The sequence below is a fragment of the Pseudonaja textilis genome, chromosome 3 (assembly GCF_049901715.1).
Source record: "Pseudonaja textilis isolate UNSWEBS1 chromosome 3, rPseTex1.2, whole genome shotgun sequence".
NCBI lineage: Eukaryota > Metazoa > Chordata > Lepidosauria > Squamata > Elapidae > Pseudonaja > Pseudonaja textilis.
Genome location: NC_141992.1, coordinates 42,614,393 through 42,626,904, shown reverse-complemented (window position 1 = coordinate 42,626,904; position 12,512 = coordinate 42,614,393). Strand labels below are relative to the sequence as shown.

The window sequence follows — 12,512 nt, the reverse complement described above, 5'->3', positions numbered from 1 at the left end:
TTGGAAATGCTTCTATTCACTATACTACTAAAAACAGGATATATGGAGAATGGAGTGGCCATGCATATTGTGGAGCTGGGTTTTCATGCTCCAATCCTTGTTTCTTGTGTTATTCCCTAAGCAAAGACTATCTGGTACCAACTGTTAACGAGGAACATTTAAAATTATTCCTTCAAACATTTCCCTGCGGACCCCACACAGACAAACTAGCTACCCTTATTTCTCAGTTACCCAAACTGAACCAATCAGGCCTGACATTTCTGCAGAGTGATTCCAATTCTTTCTCCTTATCTACTTCTGATATACTTCTTTTCAATGACGCAATGTCCATCTTCTCGGATTAAGACTGGAAAGATTGTGCCTCTAGAAAGAGTGCAGAGAAGAGCAACAAAGATGAATAGGGGACTGGAGATTAAAACATATGAAGAATGGTTGCAGGAATTGGGTATTCTAGTTTAACAAAAAGAAGAATTAGAGGTGACATGATAACACTGTTCCAGTATCTAAGGGGCAGTCACAAAGATGAGGGGCAACTTATTCTCCAAAGCACCTGAAGGCAGAATAAGAAGCAATGGGCGGAAACTAATCAAAAAGAGAACCAACCTAGAAATAAGGATAAATTTCCTGACATAACAATCAGTGGAATGATTTGCCCTCTAAAGTTGTGGGTGCTCCACAGGGATGGGATCTGACCGGTATAACTATCGGTTCTATGCTCTGCGTCGCGCACGGATGTGTGAGTCGCACGAGTGCAATTTATGACCTGCTGAGCTGCCTGGAAAGCTGGGTAGCACTGCGTGCAGGTGTGCAGTAGTTGGAAAAGCCCTTTTTTCCTGTGTTTTCAACCGCAGCTGTGCCGCACAAAGCAGCTGAGGTTGAAAAAGCAGGAAATAAAGGGCAGGTAAGAACCCGGGCAGGCGGGTGGGCCAAAACAGTTCTATGTCTGCTGCTCTTCAGAACAATCGGTTCTACAGAGGTGGACAGAACCGATAGAATCCCACCCCTGGTGCTCCATTACTGGAGGTTTTTAAAAAGGTATTGGATAACCATTTGTCTAATATGGTGAAGGGAAGGAGTGTCAAACTTGGGCGTCATGTTGACATCATGTGATCTATTACGACTTTTTCCCCCTTTGCTAAAACAGGGGTGGGCATGGCCAGCACACCATGAATTTAACATCCCTGGTGTAGTCTCCTGCTTGAGTAGGGGGTTGGATTAGAAGACCCCCAAGATCCCTTTCAATTATTATTCTAGTTGGAATTTCCAGTACCTACACATACAATCACAAGATTAGCTTTGAGTGCATGGAGTGGGAGAAGAATATGGTTGGCTCTAGGGGAATTCATTGGCAAATGGATAGTACATGGGACTCTCTTTGTAAACAGCTTAAGGATGAATCGGGGTTTTCCAATTTCTGGACAATATTCAAGCTCTGGTCTGTTTATATGTTCCACTTCCCTTCATTCATAATTAGTAGAAAATATGGTTCTTGTTGCAGCCAGAGAAATAACTTGTATTTTAACATGTTCATATATTATTTGTTGACAAACTGGTATCAAAATATTTAATACAAAGTATGCATTATTAATTAGGCAAAAACAACTCTCATTGGTACTGGGAGCAGTACTTTTCCTATTCAATTGCAGCGGAGGGAATGAGAAAGTACCCCTCCCCTCCTCATCCTCCTGAGCTTTGAGCCATGTCATGACAGAAACCTCTTTGTGGCTCCTTGCGATTCTGGTACTGATAAGTGCTGAATTGGTCCTTTCCAGGTGGATAGGAAGTGGATAGCAACATAAAATTTTATGTTTTAAATGTAGTCAAAATTTAGTCAATTGATTTCCCCCAAAATACAAACACTGTAGACCACACTAAATAGGAAAAAAAAATGAACACCTGATTCTAAACAATACCTGCTTGCTCTGAATCTCAATCTGCAAAAAAGTGAAGAGATTGTGCCCTAAATGGTTCTCTGACTCTCTGTGGCATGCTTAATCAGAAGAAAGTTTCCAGGAATATAGTCACACATACTTAACAAGCAAAATCATTGCAGCCTCAAGCTGCAATAAACAAGAATACATATTCAGCTTTGCAACTACTAAGATTATCGTACTAGTAGGCACAAAAACAGCCAGAGAAGTGATTGAACTCTTGGAAACAGGCTCCTTGTCAGTTAATAAGAGTGCTGATTTATTACCAGCCTATCAAGTACTTAGAAGGTGAGGGCTGGGCAGTTCAGTTACCACTTAGAACAGGCACTATAAATACCACACATAGAAAGGCACACATTCTGCTAGAGAGAAGTTCCCTGAAAATATACTACAGCATGAATCTGACAGCTCAGAAGACAAAAATCTCTGGTTCTGGTGACTGACCCAGATTGGATCCTGGAAAATCATAGTTGATTTGCAAGAAAGGACCCATTATCTTGTGATGGGGGATACTTGGGTTCGACACATAAATAATGCAGCCCTTGGATGAATCCTAATATCTCATAGACTGGAGTAGATTTTAGATTAATCATACATGTGAAAAACCCCTATAATAGCTATTAATAGCTACAACTACTATTTACCATTTATCCATTAATGTGTACAAATTCTACAATGGCCATTTCTTATCTGTGCTTAATCTTTGATTTGATTCAATTTAACTTAATTTATTTGATTTCTCCGGCTCCAGAATGTTAGTAACTTGCTTCTAATCACTATGGAATCAGCCATTCCCACCTTCTGAATTATGAGATTTAGACTGAGTTCCAGGTATGCATTTATGATTAAATGAGACAACAAAATGGCACATCAGCTGATTTTTGGGGGGTTGACATTATATTCTGGAGAATTCCCTCATATACATCTGAGTCAGTTTCACAATAGGCATCCAATAATAACATATAAGATTAAAAATTAAAGTGAATTAACAGTGAGTAGAACAGTAATTACAATCTTCCATAATGCCAGCTTCTGCTCCCTCAAGCTGACCAAAGTGAAGCCCCCCCCAAAACTGCAAACAGCCAGTGCCTTGCCCTTTTTCTCTTACACAGGATGCAGCTTACGCAGATGAGACTTCTTAAATCTTTTTGAAATAAACATTATCAGAATAATTTTAGAATAGAATAGAATAACAGAGTTGGAAGGGACCCTACACCATTTCAGACAAATGGTTGTCCAATCTCTTCTTAAAAACTTCCAGTGTTGGAGCATTTACAACTTCTGGGGGCAAGTTGTTCCACTGATTAATTGTTCTAACTGTCAGGAAATTTCTCCCTTGTTGTGGGTTTGAGTCTGATTCTTTTAATGCTGTGATCCTGAACACAGGTATTTGAACAAGGTACTGCTGACAAAAAAAAAAACAAATTCCAAAAATATATTCATACCAAACCTTTTCAACTAAAACTGAAAGAGTACATTCTCTCTCATAGGCAAACTTAATCTTGGATCAAAAAATGTGAGTTCTGTATACTTGCTACAGTCCTATCAGATATCTTATTTCACTTATCTTATTTCACAGTGCTCTGTAATCATGGAGTAGATGAAACATTCAAAGAATTATTGAAGTTGTTTTTTGTTTTTTTTGCTTATTGTGACCTGAGTCACAGCATGAAACATTGCTGCTTCCTCCCCCACCCTGCTATCTACATTCCCTTCTCTTCTTTATTTAGAGCTGCTCCTATTTTCTCATTAGTAAAATACAAGTCACAAAGTACAGCACAATTGCTCTTTGCACATCCTGTCTCTTATCAGATTAGACCCACAGGAATATGATTACAGGAACTCCTTGTTAGAAACACAACTTCTAAACTGATGTTTTAATGCTTCAATAAAAGAGGTTAAATAGACAACAATATTCACACTTCAGTCTTCTTTTCTCCTTGCCGAAAGAATATAAACACATCATATCTATACCTATAATGTACTTACAATTTCAAATGTTATACATGCATTAGAAGTTAAGGCATTCTCCATCTGCATTCTCCAGATGCAATACAAAAAGAAAGGAAAGGAAAGGAAAGGAAAAGACCGCATAAAAGGAATTGCTCATTCCCTAATTAAAAGTCTTCAACCACTCTTCACAGAAATTAGTTTCTAGACTCCTGTTGTTGCCACAAGGAAACATCTGATTATCCTGTTAGCAAAATTTCATCTGTTATATGCAAAGGTATAAATTCTCCAAGGAATGGCTTCTTTGATCAGGGTTTAAGTATTATTAACTTCTAACTCCCAAATTAAAGGTATTGCAAGAACCGCATGCTGGTGAGGACTGAGTAGTTGACATCTGAAATGGAATTCTGATTGCTGGAGGGAAACTTACAATCAAAAGGAAGGGAAATGCTGTAGGAAGGTGGGATATCCACAAACACACACTAATCAGTTTCTGTTATGAGCTGTAACAGAAGCTAATTCTGCTGCTCTGCATGGCACAGCAAAGGGATAAGCTTATTAAGGTGGTTCTGTTGATGGCTTTTAGAGCTGACTAAGCAGATAGCAACACTCTGAAAACTGTTTGCCAGAACCCTATTGGGTTTATTATTATTTTTTGAAAATTTTATTTGGGTTTTCACAAAAAAAACCATAATACAGATAAAACATCTTTTTTTGAAAATAGCATGGTACACTTCTTCATACAGACACAAACTCAATTTCATGCTCATTTTTGTGTTCTATTCCATATCTTATTACTGTTTTACATTTTCTACATAGTTTTTCCCCTCTTAATTTTCTCAACTTTATTTTGATTATCTCATCTCAATTCAAATCATTATATTTATACTTTTGTCTGTCCTGTTTCAATTTCATATTATCTTTTCTCATTAAACAAATTTTCTCCTGTAGTTACTAATTGGAGTATGACACCTTTATATCTTTTAATTTTATCCATTCAACTCTTATTTAAGCTTCAATGTATACCTTTAAGATTATAACATTCAATATAATACATAACTTCCAATCGAATTCTGCTTGATACATTCTAAAAATGCACACTATATTCTTAAAAAAAAGATTATACACACACACACACACATATAAATATAAATATAACACTCATTCCATTCCAATTCAATTCTATCATTAATATTCATTAAAATTTTAACATCTTTAACATTTCTTTTCAATTAAATATCCTACTTCCTTGGAATTTAATTCTCTCATTCACTTTATTTCATGTGTTTAACAAACATTCCACTAGATTACAATAAATATTTTATCTATCATCTTAAGCATATTTTCAAAGATTATTTCTATTTATAATTGTTGAGGTAATTCCCCATTAGGAGAATGAGCGCATACAGGGAGACGTAGTGAGAGAAGTGTGTGAATAATACACACACAACACACAGATACACTGTACAGTTAATGTAGGTTTTTACTTTCAATAAACGTTTAAGCACAGTCCAAACAAGCAGTCCAAAGTCATTCACAGGTAAGATTAGTCAGCTTTTAGTCCAGGGTTAATCCAATAACAAAGTCCAGTGTCAAAAACAGTTCAGTATCAGACTTACATCAACGATCAGTAACAGTCAACTTTCTCCAATAGAAGGAAACAGAAATTCACTCACACTCTCTTCTGAGACTTCCTGAGACTAAACAATCCAGGTTTCTGGCTCCATCTTATGGCCGTTTGAGAAACCACACCCAATTACACTTTTTGCATGCTCTTAAAGATACAGTATTAAAATGTCTATCTTGGTTTATATATTTCCATCCCAAATAGCTGTTAGGTGACTCATATTCCTAACAGTAATATAACAATACTATCTTATGTACCTTTGCAGAATCCCTTTTACAATTAAGTTTTTACCCATTATCTCTAAACAGGCTTATACTTTCAATTCTTATACCTTTGCCCCGTTTCTCTATATCTTGTTTCTGTCCTTTATAACTTATTTTCCTTTTCTTCTTCCCTCTCTTCTTCTCCCTCCCCTTTTTACCCCCTTGTCTCTCTATTTCTAATTCTCTCTTCTGTAATCCCCTCTTCTGTTGCTTTCTAATATTATACTTATTTTTCAAACTATTCTTTTTTTGGGGTTGTTTTTTCAAATCTTAAACTTTTCATTCTCTTTCCCCGCTTTCCTTTTTTCCCCCCACATAAAATTACTTGATCATTAAAGATGGCTTCTTCTTTGTCCCAATCTTCTTGTTCTGCAAGCATTTCTTGTTGTTTCTCATAGTTCCAGATCTCCATTTCTAAGAGTTGAAATACGAACCCAAAAGAACCTCTTCCTTCTTGTGCATCCTCTTTGTACTTTTTAAGTTCCACTTTCAGTTCTCCTAAAAGTGGTGCCATTTTAAACACTTTTAAACAACCACCCAATTGATTTTAGTCATTTAAATGCAATAACCAAAAATCCAGAGATCACCAAATAATCCAAATAATCCCAAGCTGTTTCTTCTTGCTTCTTTTTTCAACTTTCTCTTCCTGGGGTTCTACTATTTTGTTGCCAAGTTTCAGTTAAAATGTATCTTTTAGGAATCTTGTTAAGGTTTTAGTTCCAGGCAGTCTCCTCCATTTTTCCAGATCCTGCCCTTTTATTCTTTTTCTCTCCTTTCCTGCTTTTAAAAGCTTTTAAGTATCCAGAAGTCTTTATTATCCCTTTGACATTTTATTTTCAGCTTAAATGCCTGTTGATGTCAAAGTGGGTTTTTTTTCAATTACTTGCTTAAGTCTCTTAGCTGTCAGTATATGGACGGGAAGAGAAAAAACAACACAAATCCTTTCCCTTCCCTCTCTCTTTCACTGCTTCAAAATCTTCTTTGGGAACAATGTTATTTTTTTTTATAGTTTAAATTCCGGGGTACCTTGTGTTGTTGCTTTTGCAGTTTAACCCGGTCAACCAAAACTTTCTCTTCTTATCTTCCTCCTGCACATTCTTTTCCAGTTGAGTTCTTTGAGGTGGCCATTTCTGACCACCACTGCAACCGCCTTCAGGAAAGGGAGTAATGGCCAGCTTAGGAGGAGAGGTGCGGCTCTCCTCAACCCTGCTGGCAGTCTCCCCCCTCTTCACCACCTCTATGGGGTAGCTTAGCCCCGAAGCCAGCGGGCTCGGGGTGCTCCGGCAGCGAGCACAGATCGAAACTGCGCATGATCGCGGTTTTGGTCTGTCAGTGAAGAAACTAAAACCGGAAGTCCACTATTGGGATTATTGAATATATTTATGATAGCCTGCTTTAAAAATGCATTTACTGCTGTGTTATTGACTTTTCTGTCTCTTTTGCTAATATATTCACATTATTATTTGTGACAGCCATATAGCATTTGAGTTGAACTACTTTCTGCATAAGAAATAAACTTAAATATCTTTAGAAACTAACATGCCTGGGTATTTCACAAATTCACACACTACAGGATTTTAAGAACATGGCACAGTAGAGTCCCCTTTGACCTGACAAACAGGATGAGAGATGCCAGAGCTTAATGTCATCTCATAATGTAATAGCTAAGGCCCCAAACTCTCTCTCCCACACCTAATGACAACTGATGGGAAAAGAATCACCATAAAATGATGCTATCAGTTCCCAATCTTCATAAGTGCTCCAGAAGAATTCTATAGTCAACAGTATCATAAGTTCTGAGAACTATCAACATTCATGCTGGGACTGGCTTAGTTGGCAATGCTTATATTTTATTCAGAAAATTGTGGTTCTTGAACTTGTTATTAACTCAGTACACATGGCACTGTGGATCTGTTTTTATTTTCTATTGGGAAAAAAGATGGTGGTCTGAAAGTGGAAGATTTTATACCAGCTATGATCAGTTAACCATTAGACCAAGGCAGCATGGAAAGATGTTGTATAAAGTTCTGGCAGGTTTTATGCTGCAAACTTACTTAAAAATTGTGTCTGTTCAGATAAAGATAAGAACAAGCCGGTTGATAATTTTTGAGTGTGTTATCAATGTCAAACCCATTCAATTTCTTGCTATATATCTCACTTGAGAGCAAAAGAGCAAGTTAGAAGTAACTGGAAGGAAGGTAAAGGAAAACTCAGCTCTCAACCAACATTAGTAAGAACTCATTGAGCCAACTTTGTGATAGTGATGAAGGTGAAAATATTTTTTCCTTTACTATTGCATGTTTTCAGTATCACTACTGGAATTTTCTCAGAGTGTTCGGGGATTTGGGGAATCAAACCCAGTGAGAAATCAAAACTTTAGCAGCTCACTGAGACATGTTGGGTAAATACTTTGAAAGCAAAGTATTCGATCAAATTAATTATACTTAGATTCTCCAATTGAATGAGTAAGAGTATCCAGGACCACCTCACTTTCTTGGGATCGCCTTGTTTTTAAGGCCTATTGATGTCAATAAAGTGTTTGGAAAAACTTGGTTAACCTTATGTTATGCTGCCCTTTGTTCCTCATGGTTTATTATATTTAGTAGTAGCTTACCTCAGTCACTGAAGCTATACATTTCTCCCCTGTAGAAAGATTGGTTCCAACCTCATTAAATGAAGCCATTGTGAAACAAATACATTTTATCCTCCATGTTGTTCAATACCTATATGAAATCACTGAGTAAATAATTTAGTGATTTATTAAAAAGTGTCATCAGTATCTTCAGAATATTGGTAAACCCAGCTCTGTTTCTCCTTTTATTCATATCTAGTGAGGTACAGGAATTACTAAATAAATATCAGGCAGCAGTACTGGACAAGATCTTCAAAAAGTGGAGATCAATGCAGTCAAGACAGAAATGCCTTTAATATATAGTTTCTTGATCTAAGTTAGTGATGTTCAATTTGTTCTAAAAGGTACATGTCCCTAAAAGGATCACATTCGTAGCTTTCACTTGGATCAGTCAACTACATTAGATGTTAGATGCTTTCTATGGCATGAAGAACAGTACTTTTTATCAGCTTAGGGCTAGCTATGGCTCTACTCAAATATAGTTTTCAGACAATTCACACTAACATGGTATTTGCATTTTTAAAAGTAGTGAAAATAAAAAGCATCCCAAAAATATAATGGTTAAACAATCTCTGTGTCCAGAAATCCCTAATTAGTGGGGGGTGGGGGGAGATCCGTATTACTACAGATAACAGACTAAATTACTTCAATCCTGAAGTTTATAAGATCTAAACCTATCAAAACATACTCATCATCTTTTCATTTTAAAACACAGACTAAATAATAAACTCATGCCCTGGACTTGCTCCTTAAAATCAAAATAATACATTTTTTACACTTATACCAAAAATATCCTCTATGCTCTATTCCAAACTTCTTCTTGAGATAATAAATTCCATAGCTTCAAATTGAAGTTCAATACCACATTATGTTCCCTAATTATAATATTTCTTCCAAAACTTTTATTAACATTTGTAGTAATATAAAACCAAAACAAGGCACTAGCTGGACTAGACCAGACCATAGTGGAAGAATATTCAAATTTTTTACAACAAAAAATATACAAAAACTAATGCCCTTCCCTTAGTGTTGAGTGGAGATAGCCAATAAATGTAAAGTAATATTTTCTGATGAAATAATTTTATTTTTAAATCATAAAATTTGCAAACATACTTCACATTTGGAAGGAATATATTTCATGTTTCTTAACTCCTTATCACATACATCTTTAGAACACAATGGCATGGAGATGTGAGCCACTAGACAACTATAAAATCAATAGCCACCATTGTCCCAAAGGTGCTTTTCCAAGAGGCAACTGGACTTTCTGGTTTTCCTTTGAAGATGCTTTGCTTCTCATCCAAGAAACTTCTTCAGCTCTGTTGGATGAGAAGTGAAAAGTCTTCAAAGGAAAGAAAAACCAAAAAGTCCAGTTGTCTCTTGAAAAAGCACCTTTGGGACAACCACAATCTGGATCACTGAGAATCTTCATAGACAAATAGCTACCATTATTATAAATTCATATAAAATTGATAATAGTATTTTTAAAAACTCAGATTATAGTATTGAGACATTATATCTAATAATGATACAACCTGGAATTAGTGTTCTTGTGTAAGGGAAGTAAAGCAGTCGATATATTTTGGAAAAAGCACAATTTTGTGGTAGAACATGCAGAGTCGAGTCTTTTAAAAGAACGGAAAGCGTTCTTTTAAATGCGTATCATAGATAGACAGTTTGGGAGCCTGGCTCTGCCAGTTAGGTGTGGTAAAACAGTCATTTCCGGATTTCTGAAAACGGGAAAAACAGAATGTGTGTTTGACACAACATGCGCCTAGCAATGAACCACAAATACAGTACTGTCAGACTTTTTTGAAGGGAGGAGAGCAAGAATTGGAGTGAATTACAAAAAACGCGGAGCAGCGTAATTCGAACTTTCGCAATAGTTTGACTTACCCACCGCCTTGTTTCCACCGCAATTAGTCGCAGGGAAGCCCTTACTTAAGCCTACTGTCAGCCGAGGGATTCCTGATATTAGCCTTTATCGCCCGCCACCCATGCAGTTCCGCACCCTTATTCCTGGCGCCTTGGAGATTCATTCTTTGAAAGGAAGAATAAAATGGGTAGAAGTTCCCCCTGTGATGTTTCGGAACTTTTTTTCCCATCTGGATCCCAGAATCTTAGTGCTCTTCTTCTCTCTGTTTTCCGGAGTGCTGGGTAAGTAACTGGAAGGATTGGAGGGGATGAGGGAACTGCGTCGCTTAGACGGCCACTTACTCGACTGTTAGCCAGCCGGTCTCTGCTGCCTTCCCATCATCCAAATAACGGTTGATCCGAAAAAGGACGTCCTTGTTTCTCTTCCGGTCCAAAATAATCTTCAAAATATAGTCATAGGAGAGAGTCAGTGATCACGATTACTACTTCATATAAAGATAGGTAAGAGTGGAAAAGAAAAGAAAATGCACTTTATGTTCTGTGAAGCCAGTTATTAATATTAGTTCTGACCAGGCAATGGTGTGAACTCTCAGGACACCAAATGTAAATTTACCAACCTTGTTGCTATCAAATGTTACTTTTGATCTCATCCCATCTTTGTTTACACTTGCTCCTACTTGTTGTAAAATGCTTCTGCCTGGAACACAAATATTTTCAAGAAAAAAAACAAAACAAAATGGTATATAACTTGGAGTTATTTTGGATCTGTGAATCACTGTTTAAATACCCTAAACATAATTCAGTTAAAATTAATTGCATCTGCTGCAGTTCTGGATTCTGCACAGGCACAAAGGAGTCATTAAAATTTCAAACTTATCATATGAGGAAACTGATAGTGAAATTTTCAGTGCTTTAACACCTTCATGTTACCCTAATGCATGTCCATTTTTGGAATACTGTACATAGTTCTCATTGCTACATTTGGAAAAAAAAAAGGGGTACAGCTGAAAAGGGTATTCAAAATAAATGTTGAGATTCTTTCGCTCTGAAAGAGAGTGACTGATCGGATCCATGATCAATGTGTCTAAAAATCACACTTTTGGAGAGTGGACAAGGAGACTTTTTCTTTTGCCTTGAATAGAAATTACCAATGAAGCTGATTAGAAAGACATTTAGAATAAACAAAAAATACTTTTTTAATACAGTATATAATTAAGCTGTAAAATTCATTGCCACAAAATGTGGGTTTGTTAATTTGAATAACTTTAAAAAAGGACAAGATGAATTCCTGGAGGGTAGGTCTATGGTCAGCATCTCTTGATTATAAGCACCACAGAAGCATCTAAACTAAGATGAACCTTGTGCTGATTCAGGAGGGCTGTTGTAATGTTCTGATTAAACATTATCATATGTCCTGTAGCAAGATCAGGAGTAAGTTGGAAAAAAGTGCCTCATCAATTTGCAGAGATAATTTTTAAAAATGAAACTAGCCAGAGGTTATCTTCTGTCAAACTCTATGTATTTCAGAATATTTAGCAATATTAATAGGTCTGGAGAGTGAAAACAAGAACCCATCCCCTCTGAAGTGTTCTCCATTTAGATAGATGCTGAAAGTGTTGGTTCTAGCATGGTAGTTTTACTGCCTGTGCTCTAAATTTACTTTCCTGGTTTAGAATTATGTGGGGTAAATACAGCTAGCTCAGATGAAACAAAACTTCATGGTATTCCAATTATCTTAAAGAGACATAACTTCAAGATACTCTAGAGATTGATTCAGCCACTGTAGAAAAGATTTCCTGGTCCAGGAGAGAGGGGAAGCATGAGAAAGAGACTGATAAATGCAAGTTGAGATGGAGAGTGGCTTTGGCAATCTTTCAGGTTTCTGCTACAATACCGCAGAAATCCAAGTGGTTCTTGTTTCCTGAATTTGACTGCTTCAATGGGTTTGACAGCCAACTTTACAGGGCTGACATCTGATCTGAATGAGAAAGCAAGGATGCCGAGAAGTCTGATAAACCCCAATCTTGGAATGCTTGGAGTGTCTTTGTAATGTTTTTGGCTAAAAAAAACAACCTTAAAAGGGGGTATGATTTGATAACCAAATGTCCATCTGTGGGGCATGGTTGGCCAGGTGGAATCTATGGCTGGACGTTCTCATTCTTCCCATAAGGTCTGCTTCTCAAGGAGACAGTGGAAATTCTTTTATCAAAAATTCCACTAGTAGTAGACTAGTA

At 36.8% G+C, this 12,512-nt stretch overlaps 2 protein-coding genes across 2 annotated transcripts in view; both read left to right on the top strand.

Moving 5' to 3' along the window:
• The window catches only part of LOC113446113 (complement receptor type 1-like), a 164,413-nt gene that overhangs the window by 88,859 nt on the left and 63,042 nt on the right, over positions 1 to 12,512 (top strand). The window lies entirely within an intron of this gene.
• LOC148126085 (complement decay-accelerating factor transmembrane isoform-like) overlaps positions 10,141 to 12,512 on the top strand; it is a 39,608-nt gene continuing 37,236 nt past the window's right edge. The window contains exon 1 of the mRNA XM_087928694.1: positions 10,141 to 10,560. Coding sequence (XP_087784820.1) covers positions 10,401 to 10,560 — 160 coding nt within the window. The 5' untranslated portion in view covers positions 10,141 to 10,400. The remainder of the gene's footprint in view (positions 10,561 to 12,512) is intronic.